This window comes from Corvus kubaryi, unplaced genomic scaffold, assembly GCF_017639235.1.
Source record: "Corvus kubaryi isolate FWS band 111438036 unplaced genomic scaffold, C.kubaryi_AGA036_p1.0 split3-73, whole genome shotgun sequence".
Taxonomy (NCBI): domain Eukaryota; kingdom Metazoa; phylum Chordata; class Aves; order Passeriformes; family Corvidae; genus Corvus; species Corvus kubaryi.
The window spans coordinates 24,278,643-24,302,734 of NW_024582091.1; the positions used below are offsets into that span (position 1 = coordinate 24,278,643).

General features: G+C 39.7%; 1 protein-coding gene and 1 long non-coding RNA gene across 3 annotated transcripts in view; one reads left to right on the forward strand and one right to left on the reverse strand.

The window, feature by feature from the left end:
• Nucleotides 1–24,092, forward strand: part of CRYBG1 (crystallin beta-gamma domain containing 1) — a 98,649-nt gene that overhangs the window by 28,348 nt on the left and 46,209 nt on the right. Inside the window, exon 2 of one of the 2 annotated variants that reach the window (XM_042017247.1) lies at nucleotides 3,109–3,238. In XM_042017247.1, the coding sequence (XP_041873181.1) occupies nucleotides 3,203–3,238 (36 nt within the window). In that variant the 5' untranslated portion in view covers nucleotides 3,109–3,202. Of the gene's footprint in view, nucleotides 1–3,108; nucleotides 3,239–18,926; nucleotides 19,061–24,092 lie in introns of those variants that run through there. The other variant, XM_042017248.1, reaches the window with a different exon arrangement.
• LOC121659299 lies at nucleotides 1,459–24,071 on the reverse strand. The gene is made up of 3 exons (XR_006014260.1): nucleotides 20,449–24,071; nucleotides 13,588–13,626; nucleotides 1,459–5,869 (listed from the first exon to the last, which is right to left on the reverse strand). It is a non-coding gene; the product is annotated as an uncharacterized LOC121659299 (long non-coding RNA).

The following is a 24,092-nucleotide window of genomic DNA, read 5'->3' on the forward strand; positions in this document are numbered from 1 at the left end:
AGGGCTCTGAGCAAGTGGGTATGGTTACACAAACATGCCTGGGTGAGAAAAGCAAGGGTGTGGGTTGACAGTGCCTCCATTTCTCTATGGTGACTGTCCCCCCATCTGCCCTTGCCCTACAGTGATTTTCTCTGCCATGCGTTGGGGTGAGCTGCTCCGCATCTGGGCTGGAAGGAGAGAATTTGGCTGGGCAGCTGGGGCAGAGGAGGTGCAGCCCTGTGCCTTCACACCCTGTCTTGCCCTCAGGAGCTTGTGTGCATGCCCATGCCTTCAGGTGGGAAGCGTACTGCAGCGTTTCCCTGCAGCATTTTCCAGTTTCCCTGGAAAACTGCCCAGTGCCATAAAGTAAGACTTCTTGGAGGCTCTGGTGAGCTCAGCTTGTCAGCAGATTTTTGGGAGGATAGACCTCAAACCGTGAAGAAATTCAAAGAGTACCTTTTCTCACCTGTTTAGAAATCTGGAGCTGGCTGTTTTCCAGTGCAAACATCTTTGGGTTGAAACCTCCCAGGCTGCTTCTGTCAGCTCCAGTGAAATCGGTGTGAATTTGGTGTGAAACTGTGTCCTTTAAAAAAAAGGTGCCTGAAAGAATCAGTGCTGCTTCACTGTATTCTGAAGGCAGCAGCTTTCTGGCTACCACACTGTGAACATGCCAGAGCCCTGAGGTCTCATGGTGTCTCAGGGACTGATGGCCATCAGGAGTGGGCACATGGGGCAAGGTGTGATGATGTCCCAAGGAGGCCCAGCCTTCATTGCTGAAAGGGAGCCAGCAGGAGCATCCCAGGTGGATGTTGCTGGCTTGCCTGGGGACCTGCACAGCCCCCTTCTGCAGCAGGACAAAGGGTATCCTGGCAAAATACTATGACTTCCTACCTAGAATGTGTCCAGAGCTTCCTCCTTTTGGCATTTGGGGATGTGTTATTTTCTGACACATGTTCATTGGATATCACCTGGGGTGCAGAAGCTTGTCACCGGCCCACCAGCACCATGATGAATGGTGGCCTCTTGCAGAGTGTCAGTGTCACCTCAACAGTTGATGGCTCTTCCATCCACTTCCCTTGGTGTGCCATTATTTTCCTCCTCCTTACCCAGACTTCTTATCCACACTTCAGCCAAGTACCTTCCCTGTCTCCTGCACATACCGTGTCTCTTGTTCCATTGCTCTGAGTCACGGAGTTGACAGTCCCCAGCCTACTCTTCCTCCCTTCAGCAGTATTGACCTTAGACAGGGTAGGGTGCCACAGGATCTTTCAGCACTACTACTTTCAGCAGCTTTTTAGTGCAACTTTTGAATTGTCTCATATGTAATGTGTGTGGAACCACCCCAAAAGCAAGCTCTATCGGTGGAGGCAGAACACGAAAATCAAGATGGACAGCTCAAAGTCAGCTATGTCCTGCGGAGGGTAATCAGATATTAAGAGTGATGCAGTTTCTTCCTTAGAAATAGGTAAATAAACAAAATAATTGCACATGTTTATTGGGATGTGTTAAAATGTCAAAACATTTTCACCACAATTATGCAATAAACTGAACAACTTTATAAATATGCCCGAGGCTTTCCTGCTCACTTATTTACTCTTTGAAAACTCTATATGAAAGTCAGTTATAAAACTGAATTTGCAAATAAAGCTGTACAAACAGAGCTGGATTTGGGACAATATGATGAGTCTGGAAAAGAAGCCTGTGGGAAAAAAGGAGTTTTGTTCCAACCAAAATGGAAAATATGCGTATTTTAAGGACAAAAAAAACCCAAGAACATTTTGAGACTTCTTTTTTTCCCCTGAAAGCAAAATATTTGATGAGGGGATTTTTTCTGCCTAAAGACCTCTCAGTGTTTCAAACTGGGGTGAGTTCACTGAATGGCCACCAGTATGGTGGTTGCCTGTGAGGCTCCACTTGCCCTCTGAGGAGAGGATGGAGAATTGGGGCTTGTTCAGTTTTGGAGAGGAGGCGTCTTTGAGCGGTGATGGAGAGGAACCCAGACTTTTCACAGTGGTGCATGGTGGGAAAACGAGAATACTGGGAAAAGTTGATAAAGGAGAGACTCAGATTGGCTGTAAGAGAAAACATTTTCTCTGTTGTCCAGAGAGGTTGTGATGTCTCTGTCCTTGCATATTTTCAAGAGTTGGTTGGGTAAAGCCCTGAGGGATCCCATAGCTGACCCCCACTTCAGGCAGGACACTGGACCAGGGATCTCCTGGCATCCCTTCAAAACGGAATTGTCCTATGATCCTATGAAAAATTTAGTCCAATTTTGAAATAAAAATACCAAAATACATACAATTTCTAAAAAGCTGAATTTTAACCAATTGTTGAATCATCTAAAGGAAAAAAATATATAAAGTGTTATATTTATTAACCTTTTAATAAAACTATCTTCAGAGAATTCTGGATTCTTGCTACTTCGGTTTTTCAGACAGTGAAGTGAGAGATTTTATAACTTGGTCAGTTTTTACAATTTTATTTCTCTCTTGGGAGGAGACTAAGTAAAATTTTTCACATTCTTTGGATTCAGAATTTGAAAATTGACACTGCAGAATAAACATAAGAAAAATTAGGTTCCTTAAGTTTTAGGACTGACTTGCTAAAAATGAATGTATTGTTTTGAAGATTGTAGACACTTTTATTGTGACAGCCTCTTCCCAGTAAATGACTTGTTCTGAGAATTCAACTGATTCTTTACTCAGACATCTTCCAGAAGGAAAGTGAATGGAACATGTGATGTAATGTGGAGCTATAAACTCCAAATGTTGTAATCTGCTGTCTCTGAAGAGGTGGAGTGACAGGAGATGAGACGACTAATTTTTCTGCCTTGTGGCTCTGATGTGGTTATCCTGCTGAGTACTGTATTTGGATTTTGGTTGCTTTATTATCAGGAAAAAGCTGACAGATTAGTTTCAGAGAGCTAAAGCAGGTGGGATGAATTAATGTCTAATAAGAGGAGCAAGTAGTTTGGCTAAAATAAAGCAGTAAACTTTAGAAGTACCAGAGGCCCGGAGCCACTGCAACAGGAGAAAACATCTTAGTGTTTTCTCAGAAATACAACGAATACTAACTCAGGCTTTATTTTGCTAGGGTGCAGTAGTTGAACAGTGTTTCCTCTCCTCGCAGGTACTATGATGTATCGGGCAGACGCTACACTGTTCAGGAGAGCCAAGCACCGTCAGTAACCTGTCCCCACTCTTACGCTCTGCCAGCGATATCAATGTCTACTGCCTCATTACCAGCAGCACTTAGAAAGGTAAGAGAAAATGAAATACGTGCCTTTATATAAATGTAGATATACACAAACATGCTTACATATATCATGAAGATGTCTATTCTGAAAACAGGATTTAACACAAGGCATAATTGTAATCTTCCTTTAAAAGACCTGTGTTTGAAGTACTGGAAAATTTTCAAACTAATAACATGTGTGGAAATAAGGAAGGTACATAATGACTATAGCTGGCATGAAGAGACAACAAAGAAAATGGCTCGAGGAGATCTTCCACATGCTCCCACAAACCATATGGCTTTTTCCTTTTTTTTCCATAAAAAATATATAAGCCAAAATAATAAAGGAACAGCACCTACATTTCTATAGTTCTCCTCTTAACCCATACTGTTTTCTTCCCTTACTGTGTAAGTTTTTTTCCCAGACAAGGAGGAATGGCTACACGTTTGTTTCTAGTGTTCATTTAGCTCATGTAGTGTTACTCATTTGCTTGGCAGCAGTATTACTGCATGGAAGCAAGCTAGGGAAAATGCTAATTACTCCTGTTCTAATGTGAGAACTTAATTTCAGATTGCAGACAAAGTTGTGCAATGCCATTCTTGTCTTTATTGTAATCTTTCCATGGAGAGAGAAATACTGTTTTTCCACATTAACAAAAGTACTCAGCAGGCCAGTAATTGAAAAAGTTGCTTTCTTCTTCCTTGTGGAACTAATATTCATCTGAATGTATTTGATGAAGGCTTAAAATATTCTGTCTTTAAAACAAATACTTTTATTGTCTAGTCTTCTCAAGCCAGGAAATCTCATTTACTAATTTCTGCATTTGGAAAAGATTCATTGGTCTTTAGCTGAATACACAAATAACACAAACCCCAAACATCCCTTTTGGTCTCATTCAGCACCTTAGTTCTATTGATACTGTTGAAACATCCTATAAAAAGATCTCAGTTCTTCACAAAACAGCAGAATGGCGCATTACTATGCTGGGATGGCATTCCATTGTAGTAGAGCTAGCTGGGGAATTGGCTTTCCCACAGAAAAAATTGCTGTTCACTCTGTTGCTGTCTCGTATATTAGCTCCTTGCAAGGGCTTCTAGAAAAGCAAGTAGAGGTTTGGTATTTTTCAGTGGAAAGAATAGCAGGATTCAGCTGTTGCTTAGAAAGCTCTGAGCTGGCATTTAGTTCTTCTTTTGGAATAATTTGTTCATACTTACAGCTAAATTAAACTGGTGGGGTGTCATTTCTCTAACTTGGAACCAATCCATTTGTACTAAGAACATTTACAACCTTTTAAATGAAACTTCTGAAAACGAGTGAGACCAGGCCACATAATTTTACACTTTGATGTATAACGCAAAGGTCTGATTGTTAGATAAACCATAAAAATCAAGGAAATTGCCTGGGGGGGTGTGTGTGTGTGTGTGTGTGTATGTGAATTCAGCAGTTTCTTTTGTACTGGGATAATATCCTAATGTGTGCAATAATACAGTCACCTGCTGATGACAGATGGTTTATGGGAATTGGGATTTAAGGAAGCCCTACCTTCTCGCAGCATTTCTTGTGGGAGACTGGTAGAAAACGGTGCATTACAAAACATAAACTGTTTGCATCAGACTCCTCTCTGTTGCTGCTCTTTCTGTGGAAATCTGTTCAGAAGCCTTTCAAAGGTAAATGTACTGAGTAGAGTCTTGCAGAATAATGTACCCAGACTAATTTGTTTTATCCTCTGTTTTTACCTAATTCATATTATTCCCTTTACCTCGGGTAATTAAGAACTGACTCCAGCAATGACTAAAACAGACAAGCTCTCCTACATTCTTTTATTAATTAAACAGTCTTCCTAAGAAACCTTGCTTATCAGTCTCTGGAGCTTGTGAAATTTTGGTTTTGTTTTCTGGGAAAAAAAGAGTAATTTTGTTTTGCTTCTTTCCGTTTTTGTGGTAGTGATTATTAAATGATGGAGTTCACTTTCACCTAGATTGCCTTCCACTCTCAGCCAGTTCGTGCCCTACTAGTCAGCAGATCTAAAATAGCCACACCCTTAATGGTTTTCTTTACCTTCTGAAGAAAAGGCTGTCCCCAGCATATTCCAAGAACTTGTTGGACTGTCTCCTTCTTGTATTTATTTTCCAACAGAAAAAAATTAATTCCAAGAAGTAATTAAAGCCATCAGGTTCTGTCCTTTTGGATGCTTCCCTTGCATGATCAAAAAACACAACTTCTCTCCACCCAAAAAGCTAGTCTATAATAAACTTCTATCGTAATATACCCTGGTTTTCCCTTTTCATCTTCTTCCAGGATTGTTTAACAAATCTTCATCTTGCCTCTTCCTGTACTTCACAGCAACTCTTCTTGATGTACAGTGCAACTTTTTTTCTCTTTCTTTTTGTTTGACTTCCATAAATAGTGATGGTAAAAGCAGGATATTAAAAAAAGTTTAAGATCACTTGCTTGATTGTATTACTCAGTGAGTAAATGTTGTGTTGCCCAAATTATAAGGGAAAAAGGTTTGCTTTCACTACACCATTGTCTTAGGAAAAGAGAGGCATCCTTCTATAATAACTTTGCTTTCTCATCAAATACTTCTGATGTTGATTCAGATGTACTTCTGGTTCTGTACAAAGATCTCCACTTCTTTTTCCTTTGCAAGGCCATCTGAAATTTATAATTTTGTTTATTGTAAGCTTCTGATTGGAACAACTGAAAATGTCAGCTATATAACAATGAAAGAGAGATTTCAGAGTGCTCTTATCAAAATATAAATAACATATTTATTAAGTCACTGAAGGTAACTGGATCTATGAGAAATTAAAAATCATATAAATCTGAGTATACATTTCATTTTAAGGTTTGAGCCCCTTATAGGCCATTCACTTAAAAGTTGGACTTGATTATCCTTGTGGGCCTCTTCTAACTCAGAATATTCTGTGATTCTGTGTGATTCTTGACTTTTCTAGTCCTGTGATATTTAATGTGCAAAGCATTTACTTCATGAAATCAAAGATTAGCAGTTTCTCTTTTGGTATTTTGACAAATAGACATTTGATAACACATTATTAAATACTAAAAAGCCCCCTGAAATAATTTCTAGGTGTCAGATCCACAAAATACACTATTTCTAGATTCTAAAACTCAGCTTATTCTTTTTCTTAAATAATGCATTACATCACTGGTTACATTTTCATAATCCAGTTTCACTAATTGAAGCTAAATAGGGGTATTTGGTGTCCTTGAGTTTGTTTGCAAATGAAGGGTAAATAGCTTTATTAGATTCCTGTTTATATTTAGAATGTCTGTGTGGATTCACACTGAGGATCGTTTGAGCTGTCATATAGCCTATACTGCATGAAGTAGATAGCTGTGCCCATGATTTTGTTATCTTTTTTTATATCTTTTAGACTGTTTAATTAATCAGTGTGGCCAGTGTTCTCACTATGAATAAAGAAACAACTTCCTGAATGTTTGATTCATTCCATTCTCCTTGGATAAATAATAATTCAAATTGAGAATCAAATCACAGATACAATGTGTATTTTGCAGTCATACAGCTTCAACAGTGACAAAATGCTAATGCCAGGGGTGAAGGAGTCCTACCTGTGCTATGGCAAACTCAAATGACCTTAAATTATGTAGTTAAAGACAAACAGGTGTTAAGGTGATAGGCTTCTGCATAGTTAAGCCAAAAGACATTTATTCCCCTAGAGAACAATTTCAAATTTAGATTGGCTTCTGCTGATAGTAAAATGAGTGAATGAAAATAGAGTTCTTCGTGCTTTGTTATTTATATATTTCCTGTGCATTAGGAATAATGATCACAAAAATCTAGACTTTAAAATTTCATGCAAGATACTTAGACTTCAGCATTTTTTTTTTCTAAGTCACATCTGTGTGCTCTAATGCTGTCTCTGCTCTTATATTCAGGTGTTGATTAGTCATATTTTCAGACTTATAACCAGGTACCTGTCTAAAGGTTTCTCAGGATTCTCCATCTAGATAAGAGTTCTCACACCTACCTGCTACCTGAACACAGCTACTGCCTTTCACACAAAGATTTAGTTCTATGACATGAATATTCATCGAAGGAAACCGGGTGGAGTACTTCTAACACCCAGGTGTGGCTATGGAAGCCCATTTTGATTCTGCGTCAAATTACTGGAATAAATGAGTTTATTCTATCGCTGCCTTTGCCATATTCCTGAGACAGCAGATATACGGATCCCAAATTCCTCCTGCTCTTTTAACTCATCTTTCAAGATGATAGTCCATCAAGGTCTAAGGTATTTTCATGTTAGTCTTCCTCGTCTGCTTCTTTAATTTCTGTCTGCCTTGCCCAGAGAAGTGTTAGCAAGACATCCCGCCCAGGTCCTCATACTGCTTCTTCTTACAGTGGTTGATTTTCTCAAGAAATAACAAAACCTAAAGTCTGTTTGGGATCCATGGGGTTACTAAATTACCTCCCAGAGTGATGTTTAAATGGTAGAAACAAAGCATTTAATACTGTCATTTGATAAACTTCCATACCAAGTAAGTGAAAAAGCAGGTGAGTCGCTTTCCAAGGTAACAGACAACAAAATTATCAGTTCATGGGTAGGTGAGAGGAACCTGTCCAGAAGAGAACAAGTCGTTGCCTTAAGGTTCACCCCAATTCTTAATAGATAAGGCCTTTCAGTGGTTAACCGATCTCCTCCCAGAATTTGAGACTGAAAGAAGAGAAGGCCTCCTTCTCCAGCTTGGAATCAGAAAGCTGAACAAAACCTTGTAGCCAAGGTCCTGTGAAATGAGTCATGCAGGGGCTGAGAATATTTGCTGGTGTTGGTTTTGTCAAAGGAGAAGAAACCCCCACAATTTCAGGAGAACACAAACCTCCCTTGTTCAAAGACTGAAGGGAGAAAAGGAGGGGAAACTATATGACACAGAACCATTTTTTTGTTTTGAGGTGAAGGGGAGTTATAGCAAGGCAGTCACCTAAGAGAGTCCTAGGCGAGGCAGGGGGCTGGGCTTCTCCGTGGTTTTGTTTTGTTTTGTTTTCTTTTGCAATCTAGACAGATCCTCCCTCAGCTGTTTGGAATAGGTTATATCTTTCCAGCTAATTAAATGTTGCAGCAGGACAAATTTTATTGTATTACCTGGAAAAAAACAGGAAAAAACCTGCTCACTGCTGTGCTGGATGTCTGGATTCTTGCCAGAGTTTCTATCTGCTTAACTACAATTATGCTCAACTTTTTTTTTTCTCTTCTTCAGTAGAACTGTTGTGTTCCTTACCTGGTAAAATTACTGTTATTCCTTGCGTGGGAAGTATAGCAAGGGTACTCAGGGTGGTTGTACGCCTCACTGAGAGTGCGTGTTCAGTGCAGACAGGTCATTTGCTACCATGTGGTGGTTCCAGCCACCATCCTTCCCCCAGTGTAACTTGTTTTCCTGAAATAATGGTCATACTTTCCACCTCCCTCTCAGGTTTAACCAGATGAATAATTTTCCTTTCCTTTTTCTTTCTTTTCTTCTTTTTTTTTTCTACTAGGAATTCCCCCATGCTACTAGACACATAGATTCAAAATCCCTTGGTAATCCCCACAAAAAGCTGGCACTTACCCCCTTTTCAATTACTCATATTTGTGCTCACCCTTCTAGGGTTACTTTTTAATCACGTTGCTCCCCATTATCATTCCTACAGAGGAGAGAGTAGCCTCCCATGTTTTAAATTTAAACTTTTAAGTTCTTTATATAGACAGATTTGCTTGTGAGAGTTACTTACATGTGATGTGCCTCTAGTTCGCTAATTTATGGGAAACCTGGATAAATACATTTCTTTGATTTAAATCAATCAAAAATACAGCAGTAAATATTTTTATAGGCTGAAGTATGTAGAGTAATTTTATTTACATTTTTATATAGAAATGAATATAGATATGTATGTATGGGTGTATATTTAAATGTAGATAAGAACTGGAGGATTTTTTGGGGGATGTTATTCATAAGCCATGGCTTTGGGATTGCTGTCCTGATGTATTTGTGTGAGTTGAAGAAAACAGTATATAGAGAGAATGGAAAAAGAACAGATGTGGTGAAGCACAGATCACATGAGAGTTCTTTGACAACATTCAGAACAGCTACATTATTCATTGTCATGTATTCATTCATGTATGGCTGTTAATAGGATGCTGTTGTGCTGACCAGCACAGTAATTCCTTATTATGCTTTAAAATATCTAGGAAAACATGAAAATGCTATAATGGTGTATTTAACTTGGTTTTTTTCCTTTTTATCCTTTCTACACAATTTGTTCCTATTCTTGGGCTTCAACCATGATGTGATTTGGGCAAGAAAGTGATGTTAATGTGAGAAGAACACTGAAGTATTTACTTTGAAATTCATGGGGGGGGGAAGTAATCAGACTCTCAAACCAAACCAGTTGAGTAGAGTGGAGAAATGTGGGAAGGGAAAAAGAATGCTTCATTTTGCCCTTGCCATGCCAGCGTTTCTTATATGGTTGACAAAGTATCTATACACTTAAAAAATATTTGATTTGCTCTGTCCCTTAAACTTTTAGAGTTTTTTAAGATGTTTAGTTCTGAGTCATGCTCTGTTTTGCAATAGTATGAGATAATTAATACAGAAGTATTTTTTGAGATTTATTTAGTTGATAAACATGCAATTCATAATTAAAAAAACAACATCACCATAACCATTAAGAAAAAACCAGAATTTAGAGAGTATTGAAATCATTATGGAAGCCAGGAAATGCAGAACTGGTGGGACAGAATTTAAATGCTGACAATTTAAGTCACAGTGATGTCTCCCACAAACACTTGTGCTCCAAGAAGCCACTGTATATTAAATTACTTGACCAAGTGTTTTGGTGAGTAGTGTCATAAACCAGTAAACTGAAACGGCATGGCAAATGCTAAAACCCACAAAGTACAGGGGCAATAATTTGAATATAACTTCTATCGAAGCATTTTCTGCAAAGAGAATATTTAAGAGCATGGTCTACAGAGATGTAATGGCAGTGTTGACTAGCATAAGTATATTTAACTGAAAGGGGTGCTCAGGATCGTGGAAACAAAGCAAAATTGACCCCAACATGTCCAGATAGTGTTTGTGTAATGCCACCTGCCAGCAAGAACCCACGTGTAGGCAAGCTCTTCCTAAAGAACAGCACTAAATAAGAGTGGAGGACTGAACTATGCTCTTGTTAATTTTTTTAATTTTAATAACTTATGGTGCTGTCTTTTAACATAGAGCTCTCTCAACATTAACACTAAAAAATATAGAAGTAGCAGAGCCCTTATACAAGCAATTTGCTTTTAATAGTGCATGGGCGCTGTTGTACCTGTGGGAATGCTGAATCAGGACACTTGGGCAGCCAGCTGTAGTTGTAAGTCACCATTTTGGCTTATTGCACTGATAGAACCTAGATACCGTGTCTGGTTTTATGAAAAAAAATAAAGAGAAATGTGATATGAATTTGTGTATATCAAGCCCATTTGCTTTTGGGCTGTGATAATTGCACATCCATTGCTTCACCTGTGTCTGTTCTTTGTTAAGAACTCGATAGGAGGAGGGAAGAGGGGACAAGAGGGATACCAGAGAGGACTGACCAAAAAGATTGCACAAAAGCAAGCCAAAACCCCAAAGCAAGAACAACTAATTGTTTATAGATTAAATTCACAGCAGATAGGAAAGAAAGCTAACCCAAAAATGGAAGTAGGAGTGTTCAGAACACTGAATAGGCTGTTTCTGTCATTTAAATGCTTTCAGTTACATGATAAAAGGTTTGTGCTTTTCTAGGATTCTGCTGTAAGTCAGATTTATTTTATGTCTCTGCTTAAAGAATTACCATTCTGATATTTGCATCCCTAAAAGAGTAAGTGATTCATAGTAGAATTGCCTTTCTAACACAATTGATCTGTCCAAGACACATGACAGAATTAAGGATTCCTTAGTTTAGAGTATCCATAATGATACAAACTTTTAGTTAAGCTTCATTCTGCCCAGGTTTCCCAGGACACAGCAAGCATTCATAATACTGCAGCAGAGATGCTCTGGATACAAAGATATGGCTCTTTAACAGAAGAAGATAACAGGTGTCCTCAATTCAGCCGCATTTGCTAATAATGAAGACAGAAAAGTCAAGCAACTAGTTAGTTATACATGCAGTGTCATATTCACTGTGTAGGCAGAGACCAAAATTCTGAGTGTCAAAAAGCCTGGGCAACAGGTCCACTATAAAACTATCTGATTATTATGATTTGGCTTTAGACCACTGAAGACATGCTTTTGTCTTCCAAAAAGTCTGGAAATTTATGGCTAATTACAGCACAAGAGAGGTTCTCAGCTATCCATGACAAAACCTCTCTGGGTATTGCTCAACAAAATTACTTCTCTGCTTAATAAAATACTGCGCTGCTGACTAGACTGATGGCATCATGGCAATTTCCTTGTCGGCTAACTTTTTTTCCATATTCCCAGCTCATTATTCCTCTTATCCCCATTTGAACCACAAATTCATTTCAGTATTAACTTACAGAGGTTTTCATTTTGCTGTTTCCAACATGGCCTAAGACATTAACTCTCTTATTTCCTAAAAACATCTCAGTTGGGTTATGTCCAATTCTTATGGCTGACTCTGAGAGACCTTAAGAACATCCTTTTCTCTTATATTTCTGCTGCTTTTTGGTGAGTTAAATAGGAGAGCATTTAAGTTGTGATTGATTTTAGATGTGTAGGACCACAGCTGACAACAAACATGGGCCTTAGAGAAGGGCAAAACACAGGAGGGAAGATGGCATGGGGTTACATACCATTTTCATAGAAGGAACATAGATCCTGGAATACTGGTGCAGGAGGAATCTGTCTCGGAGTCTAATACTTTGGCATTCAAGATGGCAGTGGATGTACTGAGTCAAGAAGGCTCCCTCCACCCCTTTAGAATACATTTGAAGGCAGGGATACCAGTAAATTCTTACTCTGATAGACATCTTTCAAATACTTGCAAAGTTTATTGAGGAGATTGTTGGGGTTTTATATACACAGTTAAAAACACCCAAACTAACTTTAACTTGTATCAGACAACTTACACGTATTTATTCTTGGCTGGCAACTTAAGACAGATGTCACTTGGACAATTCTCCTTCTGAGCAATTCAATACATTCACCTTGATGCAGGTGAAGTATAAAAAGGTTACGTTCAACTTTACATTGGATCTGAATCCTGAATAGTATTCATGTTGAGCTATGTTTGGAATTGAATTTCATCTGAGTTATTGCATGCTCCATGTAATATTGTGAACATATTTAGTGGAAGCAATGGATTAAAATGTGTTTCTGCTAGGATTAGTGATGGCCTAGAGCCATGTGAGCAGTGGTCCCAGAATGTGATAGTGCTGAGGTCTTCAGGGCTGGGCTGCTGCATAAGCTACAGTCTCCCAAACAGGGACAAAATAAAAGGTCTATCACACCAGCACATGTCTGTGCTTTGCATGAGTAAGGTAATGTGGACAGCCACATACTCCGTGTGGTATTGCCCAGGGAAGGCAATGAACCCTTAATGCATTACAAATTATTTAGGAGGTCTGTCATCAATGATCAAGCATTGACAGCACATAATGACTCTGGTAATGGTGACATGGGAGTGTGCACCAGGCAGTCTAGTATTATCGGTGACCATCCTTTATCTGCCCCACCTCTGTGTATCATCATGCCAAACACCTAGCTTCACAGCATTTCAACATTTCACAGGTGTTACTTATGCTAGTACGTAACTCTTCCCTAGGATGACACCAGGCACTTTACTGCTTTCTTCCCAAAGGGTATACTCCTCCCTTCTCTTTCCCATGGTGAGTACATCCTGTGAAGTTGCTCTTTGAATTACCAGGGGTTTGTTTCTGGCCTCCACGACAGACTGCTATGCAGTGATGTCTGTGGAGAGCTGAGGACTTGTTCTGCATCATGCTTTTCTTGTACCATTTCCACACTTGTGCAATGTGTTGGAATCATTTTCAGGACCTTGGCAGCTAGCTCTGCGCTCTCCTTGGGTGTGGCCCTCTTTCCATTTTGCCATGCTACGTGACCAGGTGGCTCACAGTCTACCTGAGCACCCTCAGATCTGAGGAGGTTGCGACACAAAGCTTTTAAGCTTTTACTAATAGTCCATTCCTCCTGACCAGGCTTTTGCCACTTTTTAAGCTATATAATGCATATGACAATTAGGAATGTGTATATGCTTACATATATGTGTAATTTATTGCTCTGTAGTTCCAGCTGCAGTGTAATAATGGGTTTGAAGAGGGTAGTCATGAAAAACTTCATCTTTCTGGTTTTATTGTCTCAAGAACTGAATTATAGTGAGTAAGTTGGAATGCTCCTTCACTTACCTCTTTAAAACAAGCACTTGACCTGCCATGGCTCAAGATCTGCAAAAGCAAAGCATGAACCACTTAAAAAAACCAAACTGCCTAAATTACTGTTTGAATAAGATTTAGAGATTGTAAGAGAAATCTGCCATTCCTACAAACTAGTATTGTTCATATAATTTTCAAAATCACAGTGGGTAACATTTCACCAGATAAGTTTTGAGTTTGTTGTGGTTACAAATAATATCCAAAGACTTAAATAGAATGTAATGTTTTCTACTACAAACTTTGCTTTTTTATGATGGAACCTTGACATCATAATTTCCTCTGAATCATACCTTATGACAGGCAAATGAAAATATACCTTCTTTTCCTCTCCTATCTTTACAATTCTCCTTCCCCCCTTATTTTTTTTCTTTTCTTTTCCTTTTACCCAATTTGCTTTCTAGGGTATATTTGCTGAAAAAAAAAAAAGAGAACAATTGTCTCAGAGGAAAATAGGGATTTTAAAGTTTTTGAAAAGCTTTTGAAAAGTCTGAAAAATCTGACGAACTACACCATAAATGTTTAGCAACCAGAGTTCAGATAAAAAGAACATCAAGATCTGTTCAGGTTTTTTTGTGTTTCCTCTGGAGAAATTCGTGATTTTAAAAGGCTCACCAGAGGTAATTCTGGATATTGCCCCTCCCTCTTCTCCAGGGGAGTTTTGATGGTTTTGCTTCTGGAAACACCAAGGGTATGTTTTTTGTCTGGTGTGTCAGACAGTTTTTGTTAAGTAAATTTCTGACTCTTGGACCTGAAAAATAATCCCACTTTCCGAACATGGGAGATGCATAGACAGTTTGTGAGGGTTTTTTTCCAAGTGTCCAGAAAGCAAAAGAGAAGCTCCCCCTGCTTGCTGCTGGCTGCTGTTCAGAGCCTTGTGCACAGCTGGGAAACTGAAGAGGCTTGTCAGGTTCACCGTGTGGCAACTGAAAAAGTTGCAGAAGAGACAAGAAGATGGAATTACCTGCAGAGGAAAAGGGTAGGTAGCTAGAGAAAAACCATACAGAGCAGGAGAGATTTGTATTGCCAGCCTTTCCCAACAGGTGCCAAGAAGGCGTGGGAGGGAAGCGGTAGATTAGGAACGGGAGAGAAGACTCACGCCTGCCTTCTGCATGTAGGAAACACTTGTTGTCTACCCGGATTTCATGGTCGACAACCACCTCCCTCCTGCATTCCAAAGCACCAACAAATAATGGAATAAGTTTATGCAAAGGAGACTCCAGGAGTTGCTAATGCAGTGGTTTTGCTATAATTTATTTAGAAAGTATCTAAAATAGTTTGAGCCCAACACTAGAACTGTTGTAGCTAAAACTGTGGTTAATCATGATGCTTTCAAGGGTTAGCTTTAAAAGTACCTTTGTCAAGTCTGTTGCTCTAAGTCACAGATGCCAAAGCCAATCATAGAGTATGTCGGATTGGCCTATATCCAAATTAACAACTTCAGAAATTTAAGTGCAGAATCAATAACTGTGTATTTCTTGACATTTCCTGGAAATCTGGGTATTTCTGAACTGTACGGTTTCATCCAGTTTGATCTAGTTCATTCCCTCTTGCATTATGTTAATCAAAAAAATATATTTTTAGAGGTAAGACACGATGTAGGTTTTTTAATACCAGGTAGGAATTAGAAATTCCATCCAATTATCCACCAACAATAGTAGTGCAATTTAAATGCTGTTCTAGTTGTATCTTTTTAGTAGCTAACATTTAGCAGTTTGAGTGCACATAATGCAGCATGTCTGTAGTAATTCATCTGTAATAGCAGGAAAACATGTATCTCCCTTTTTCTTCAGAAGTAATAATGTATCTGTTTTCTAGACAGACGTATTGTTTATTTTAATGCTTTCTACATTAATTAGTTCTGTTTGGAGCCTAAAATAAACACACCTAAGAATATAAATGCATTTCATGAGAACATTTCCTCTTAGAAGTTTCTCTTGCTTAATGGAGAATATTGCGATATGGAAGTAATTGTGGGATTATAAGCAAAGAGTTTGAAGGACTCTTCCACTTGATTTACATTTTTGCCCACAGCACTGTAGGGAACCAGTGGGTTTGGAGTCATTCCTATTTTCTTCATACTGGTTTTATAAAGTTTATTCTAACCAATATTGAGGCAGTTCTCTGTAATAATTACTATAAGAAATAATTTTAATGACTTCCGGAAGCCTTAGGTGAACAGTGTTATTTAGAATAACTGCTAAATTATAATACTGTAATTTGGATGTAAAACAAGGTATCCAGCCAATTTTTATTAAGCCAGGATAAGGTATTTTAGTAATAATAGTTTCTTGTACCTAAAACTCTTCATTTGTACATAATGAAAAATCTGTGCATCAAAGAAGTTATCAAGGAGTATAAACACTTTATACACTTCATAAAAGGGCTCTTTGAAGCACTAGACTATCAAACCTAAATTTTCCAAAGCAGCTGCTATGTTGGGCACCTTCATACTGGGGGGCTGACTTGAGACACATTTCAGTTGAAAGGTACCAAAGGGTACCCTGGTATAATGTGTAATAGGATTTACATTGCATGATCTATTTAATGAGAGCTTCTGTGAAGAAAAGAGATTATATTAATTTCATATTTAAATACAGTTTGATTAAATATTGTCATTTTCTGTCCCGTTAAATGGTTTTCAGAGTCAGAACCATACTGTCACAGCACCACTACATCAACTTTCCAAAGCAAGCATGTTAAACACGTAGTTCACTTTGTTGTCTATGAAATTTGGCTTTGATCAAATTAGCAATCCAATTTACAATGTGTTTATTGTCTTTATTCTTTCACACTTTAACAGCCTCACCTCAGTAACACAGTGCTCACAAGAATGGCTTTCTGCCTTTTGGCCTGTGACAGCCTATATTCTACTGTGCCTGACCCGGGGAAAGTCCCTGTGTTGCTAGCAAAAGGCTTTTAGTCTTCCTTTTATAGTTTCAGCCTATCTGATACCCAAGAAAAAGATCTCTGGTTTTATAAATTTCAAATAACAAGTGACTTCTGTGTATCTAGAGCTCGAGCTGCTGAAGGACACTTTGGTGCTTCAGTTAGTTAAACTAACTCCTGGGCATCTGTTCCCTAGACTGAATTTAAACTGCAGGTGACACCTAGGTTTCCTACCTAGTACTGTGAGACAATCTATAACCTTCACCTGCCGAGCTTTTACAGCTAATGCGAAACACTGGGCACAGGAGTGTATTAGAAATTCTGCCTTACTCTTGAGTTACAGAGAATCATAGAATATCCTGAGTTGGAAGGGACCCCCAAGGACGATTGAAGTTCAGCTCCTGGCCCCGCACAGGACACCCCAAGAGTCACACCCTGTGCCTGAGAGCATTGTCCAAACCCATCTTGAACTCTCTCAAGCTGGTGCTGTGACCACTTCCTTGGGGAGCCTGTTCCAGTGCCCAACCACCCTCTGTGGGAAGAACCTTTTTCTAATACCCAACCTAAATCTCTCCTGGCAAAACTTCAGGCCATTCCCTCAGGTCCTGTCACTGGTCACCAGAAAGAAGAGATCAGTGTCTGCCCCTCCTCCTTCCCTTACGAGGAGGTTGTATACTGCAGCGGAGTCTTCCCTCAGTCTCCCCTTCTCCAGGCTGAACAAGCCAAGTGCCCTCAGCCACTCCTCATATGGCTTCTCCTCAAGATCCTTCACCATCTTTGTAACCTTCCTTTGGAAGTTTTCTGATAGCTTAATATCCTTCTTATATTGTAGCACCCAAAAGAGCACACAGGACTCAAGGTGAGACCACATGCAGCATCATGTAGAGACGCCCAGGAAAAGCCAGCTCAGTTAACCAGCACAGAGTAGCCACATAAGGCCCTGTTTGGAAAAGGCTGATAATATAGGTGGCTCCATAGGATTATTTTTTTCCCTATATTCATTTAATGTAATGCTGCAAGACTTTTTCAAGTGCCATATACTTTCAAGACTGCTGAGCTCCATTGACAGCAACAGTTTTGTGTGAAAGCATGAGGAAGAGATCAAGATTGATGGTGCTTAAGAAAGAGCTGAATTCCAGAGATTGATTGCTCTTTCTGTCATACAGACAATCTTAGGTTTGCAGAAAAAAAATCTTATTTCTTGTCTCTGGTAACTATACACAAATTCTTCATCTAAAAGGAGTAAGTTTTGCAGTAAGCTATAGATCTAAATTAGACAATTTATGTTAAATCTATATTAACCAGTATACACCATTTAGTTAGTGACAGGACACTGTACACTCACAGAACACAAGAGAGACCTACAAGCCTAGAAGAAAAGAAAGAGACCTCCTAAATCAAAACCACTTACATAATAGATTCTTTATCATTGTGAATTGCATTCAGAAATGAAAAAAAGGGTAAGGGTTACATTTGTTAGTTGTGGCTTCTGACTAGAGGACACTTAAAAAACTCCAAAAGCCACTCTCTTGCTCTCCAAAACGCTTTTGCCATTTATCCTCTATTGCTCAAGAGAAGAAGCACTTTCAAGTTCCTATCTCTTAGAACAAAACACATACATGTTTATTTTCACTCTTTGAAAGAGGTAGTTTTGATGAATCTTTACCCTAAGTAGATTATCTAATGATACAGCTCTGACCCAACAGCAAGAATCAAAATCCTGAGAGCAAAGATGTGAGGCTAACTGATATCAAACTTCCTCAATTTCTCTTGTAATGAAACACAATGAGTTTCAAGTGCAATCGTTTATGTTAATACTATTTTTTGCATATAATTTTTTAATGTATGTCTTTAAGGTTCAGGAGAGTTTAAATATTCTCTCAGTTATTCAGTGTTGAATAATCCCTGCTCCTACTCTTGGTGCTAGTTCTTTTCTGCTTTTTCAAGTCCCTTTTTAGTACCATTTTACCATGAGTAGCTGAGAAAATACAGACTTAATATACCAACCTAGGAAGGTGAAGAACCAAGGACACCGATATAAATCAGTCTCTTTCTGCATAGACGCACAGGTGATTTTTTTTTCTTTAGCCATCTTAAATGTGGATCAGAAAACAGTAAACAGGTCTGTGAGAACCAACGTGTGTGGTATATTTTTTCCTACTGTTGCATATCTCCGCTCTAGTATTGCACTTTAATTAATACACGTAAGGCGTTTGGCCAACACTAACTTTGTAGTTTTTGCAACATGTTCTCTGCTTCTGTAGAGCTGCTTACTGAAGGACTTGCTGCCACCCTTCTGCAGTTCTTTCTCCTATCCTCTAATTGAGCCCCTTTCATAATTTGTCTGCCAAGCAACTTATCAGTTGGAAAGGCTCAAGTCAGATACTACTTCCTTTTTTTTTGCTCATTTTTACCTGAGTGCTGCCAGAAGAAAGAAGGGGTTAAAGCGTGGGAGGATTGCTAAGAAAAAGGGTTTGGTTAGTGACACACAGGACTGCATCTCACACACGATAGTTTGTTTATTCTTCTGTAAACAGCAGAAAGAATTATCATCATCATGGTAAGGCAAACAACACTATTTTATTCCCTTTTTAAACCCCACCATAAATCTTCAGGTTAATACACAGTTATATTTTTTTTTTAATCATAAAATCAACTGATCTCCATTAGTTTTATAGAGCATTTGTTTAACCAACAGATGCTCCTCTTGACAGAAGGGGAGGGGGATAGATTTTAGTTTATGGAAATAACTAGCTCTGGGGAAGAGGAGATGGGAGCAGACATGCCTTTTCTGACATGCCTGTTCTTATTTATCTCCCTCCTCTCCTAAATACTCATGTAAGGATTTGTTTCATTTGAAGAATGCTTCTTTGTCTTTCCTGAGCTCTTTTGAAAGATTTCCATTTATTTGATTTTGCATGATTTCCTCCTTTCAGTTTTGCTGTTCTTTTCTAATACATCCAATATCTAAATCTCGGTGTTTGTCACCTAAGAGATAATATGGGATTTATAGATACATCTATGCTTCTTGAGCTGATTATTTCTGTTCCAAAAATCCATTAAACATGCAGGCTCAGTAGTCTCATTAATCTAGATGCTGCTGCAAAATAGTCAAAATTTACAGTGAAAAAATAAATTGGAAGGAGACAGGTCCTGTTCTCTTGAAGATATGAAATGTTTCACTGAAATATCCTGACTTAATAGAAAATACAGTAAGTGGAAAAATATGACTATTAAGAAAACTTACATTTGTTTGTTTCATCTGCTCAAGCCTCACATTTATAGCCCCTTGGTTACTCAGGTAAATTCCCCAATCTAAATAAATGCATTCCCTGCACAAATTGCTCAGGTGAAGCTGAAATTGTTTAAAATCCAGTTTTTGCTGTTTATAGCCTCTATCTGCATAGCAGGCAAAGAGCTGGAAGAGGCAGAGAGTGAATTCCATGCTAGAGTGGACTTTTTAAATTTAAAATGTGTTTCTTTCTCTAACTCTGAAGAGGACACATGTCAACCTGGAACATGGTATACTTAAAAGAAATGCTAAAAAAAGTTTAAAGAGCATATGCCAAACTCTTGGTGTTTGGAAGAAGGCAGTTTGGGATTTAAAATAACATAAGTCATACTTTTCCTAATAGTAACCCCCCTTTTGTGTCTTTGTGAAGGGTCAGCATAAACAAGGAACAATTAGTGTAGTGAATTGAAGTAATTCAAATCTATTTGATTGACAGCAATGTCAGTTAAACTGGTTAAGTTCAGAAAACATTTAGATTAACTTAAAACATAACTGCTTTTTTTTTCCCTCAGTGAATCACAACAAGAATTAATTCAGGTCAAATGTTTTGTTAAGTATATTTTTCCCCCATGGTTTTAAAAGAATAACATAAGCACCAAACCTTTATTTCCATCTGCAACTCACCCCTCTCCTCTGCCAGTAGCTATGGGACTCACCTGTAGGAAATCAGTATGAAATCTTCTCTCTGTAGGACTTGAAACAAGGACTTGAGTGGGTCTTGTGCTTCTCAGACTTTTCTCTCTCTTAGCTTTGATTTGTATATTGTTCCTTCCAGTTTTTCTACTAATATTTTTACAGCATGTTGAGCCAGCAATACTCCAGAGGGATTTTCAGTCTCACAAAACCTGGCGGTGTTAGTGTGGGATATTTGAGCCTCAGTCTCTGCAGAATGCCAAAGCCTGAAGAGTAATAGTTTATTTATTTAAATGTTTTTGGCTAAAGCACTTTTTTGGATGTCATGTGACTGCTAGAACTTCGAGGCTTTCTGTTTCTCATGGCTGGTGGAATTATGATACCATGATTTAAAGATACTTGAAGTTACTGGCTTTCCAGCATGAATTTGTAAGGGTCCTACACTACTAGAGTTGTTGAAGATAGAAGGGTCTCAGAGGTTTTCATGTTACTTGAAATCCAGTTATTTATGACCTTCTAATGAATGACAAAGCTCAAACTTACTCTTCACTAAATGGTTTGTTGTCTTTTCCCCTCTGAAAGTGAACATATGCTGGAAAAATAAATGTTTAAATTAAAGATCTGTCCACACTAGATATTACCATCTATTAGTTACCACAGAGTTGTTAATGACTAGTAAAAATACTGCTTTTTTGCTCTAATGTGTGCTCTAAGAAGTGTATTCATTTATGTTCAGCTGACTCAGATGAACTCATCTAAGAAAATAGCATCCAATTGATCCCTCAAGACACATCCTGACATTTTGATTCAACAGATCATAGTAGCTTATGCTCTCTTTCCACTGGAGACCAGCAAAGCACATGTTTAATTACACTGTTAAATTAGGGGTTTGGCTGTGGCAACTTACATTAGCTAATGAGGAAAAAAACTCAGCCAAAAACAGAGGAAATATTTTAAGGCTAGCATAAAGAGGTATGAATATAAATACAAACAAGATTTACGTTTCTTGGTTAAGAAGGCAACGGCATTTTGCTTTCAGATTAGAACACTTTAAGGCTTTAAAGGTTCATGCAGAGTGCTTGAAATGACTTCCTCCACAGTGTCCAAGGAACGGATAGGCAGGTCCTCTGGGCTTTTCAGTTGCCAGAGCCTTTGATCGGTTATTTCTCAAGCAGCTAATATCTCAAGAGTAAGAATGCTTGAGCATAAACACGTTGAAGAAGCCTGATCTGCAGAGCAAGGGTACTTCTTGCCTTCTGAAATCAAACATTTCTGTGCGGTGCTCTGGAAGTCAAGCATTCTCGTGCTGTGCTCTGGCAGGCTGGGTCCCACTTCAGAGTCCCTTGAGAAGCGCAGTCTCTGTGCCCTCTTGCACTGGCAATACTGGCTCACCTACATTTATCTGACTTAAAATACAAGCTCTTCAGGGCAAGTACCTGGTCTTTTATGTGTTTTGAAAGAGCTGTATATAATTAAGGTACTTTGTATGAAGAAATTACTTCAAAACAGTTCACATAGGGCAGCTATTTCAAGATCAAGAAAAAATCTTTAGCCTTGTTCCCCGAGGAAACAAGGCTTATGTGACTGGACTGGCTCTCTGTCCCTCCTCACTTCCATTCAACACCTTTTGAACTTGTTGGTTGTAGTTTAAACTACATTTGAAAGGGGGAGACGTCTGAAAGATAATTAAGTTCCCATGGACTTTATGAAAATCAGTGGCTGGGAAGAGAGAAATCCAGATCCTCAGTTCAAATAACTAATTCTTCCAAGTGTAATCTTGCAAATTCAAAACTTGACAGCAAGTGTAATAATGACAGTCAGGTGGACAATGTACTCCCAACTACTTTAGAAGACTGACAGCTATTCCATCCAAATATTAATGTGCAGGTTGACACCACAATAAAGTTAAATTTTCCCTGTTGTAGTGTTCCAACAGTTTTTAGTATGAACAATATAGTCATCCTCCTCACACTTGTAGTTATAATGAATTTTAAGAGAAATCAGTATCATACTTTATTAGCTTGCATTAAGTGTAAAAATTTTGTATTTTTGCTTATTTTATCTAGCAATGGTCATTATTGTAATCTTATCCTTTCCCCATAATTAGTTAGTACTGGCAATATATACATAGAACAAGAAATCGATAATTGGGCTGCATTACTCATGATTGTTGCATCTGATAGGGAAATTTATAGTTGGCTTTGTTATCACTAAAGCACTTTACCTGTCTGAGCTGTATGAACTCAATGCAGCCTTTAATGTTGCTCTTTAATTAATTGTTTTGGTTCTACTGGCAGAAAAAAGTCATCAAAGGGAGGGGGAAAGCACAGGCATCAGCTTTCTCATTTGTAGATTATTTCACTGTCTAATAAAACCTAAACCCCAACAATACAAAAACTTAGCTTAAAGTTATGATCATAGACTTGCCTATTTGAAGGCCACTGGTGGAAGATCACTGTGTGAGGACACAGGACTTGGTTGGTGGTACAGCTGCTTATCAGTTGAATGAGTGATATTGGTTAAGAGAGGGTAGGCAAAGACAAGGGTTCCACGGATTTCTGTTAGGTTGCAGTATGGTAAGTCAACTCTACCTCTTCCCCAATTTAGGCTTTCTGTGTTTTTCATGTTTTTTAGCGTTTTTCATGTGCTTGGGCAAGCCTTGCTGCTGCACATTCACTGGCATTAAGCAGGTTCTGTGCAGCTCTCCTAAGCCAAGACTATGTAGCCTGTTGCTTAAGAAAAAATAACTAACTTAACACTTTTCCAGCTGGAGGAGGAAGTGACTCCATAAGAAAGGTCCTTATTTTCTTCAATAGCCGGAGGGCCAGACACACCGCAGGCCGGGCACCCCGGCCAGCTGCAGGCGAGCTGACCTGGTGTCTCTCCCGCCTCCGCGCTAGGCCCTTAGACGCTCCGAAGTGAGACTTGCGTGGTCCTTCCTGTTGAAGCTGTTCCACTTCATATAAGTAATTAAGCGTTAATTAGAAGAGGACTAGTTGAGCATTCATTAAACATTAAATACTAATTGAGCGCCCGGGGAGAGTGCCGGCACCATTCGGCCGCGGAGTCATTCTCACGCCGGCCCGGCCGGGGCCGGGGGCAGGCGGCGGAGTCCCGACCGCCTGCAGCCGTGTCCCCGGCCCGCGGGCGGCCTGCCCGGGGCGGGCAGGCACAGACAGCAACCAGCCGCGCCCGCCGGGGCGAGGTGGAAGATGCGGGTTCATCTTTCCGCAGGGCTTTGAACCCAGATGTCCCACGGCAGCCCCAGCGGCCGGGAGGTGCCGGTGCGGACACACCTTCCCGGGGCTCGGGGGGAGCCCCGCCTGCTCCGGGCACCTCCGACGGGCCGGCGTCGGGGGGCGGCCGGGTCACGGCGGCTCCACACGCCCCCGCGCTCCGCTGCCCCTGTCCCGGCTCGGGCGCCGGCTCACGCCGGACAGCCCGCACTGAAGCTCGCCGGGGCGGCGGCGGAGCGAACCGCCTGCCTCCAACCCTCGGTGCTTTTCCCTCAACATCAAATGGCGTCGGTTTTGCCCGGGGCGGCGTTTTGCCCTCAATAACAAGGCGGCAGCCGCAGCGCGGGCTGCTGGGGCACGTACGGGGCGCGGCGCCCACCCGCGCCCCGCCGCCCCCTCGACGGCCTCGCCCGTGGCCGGGGGCGCCCGCG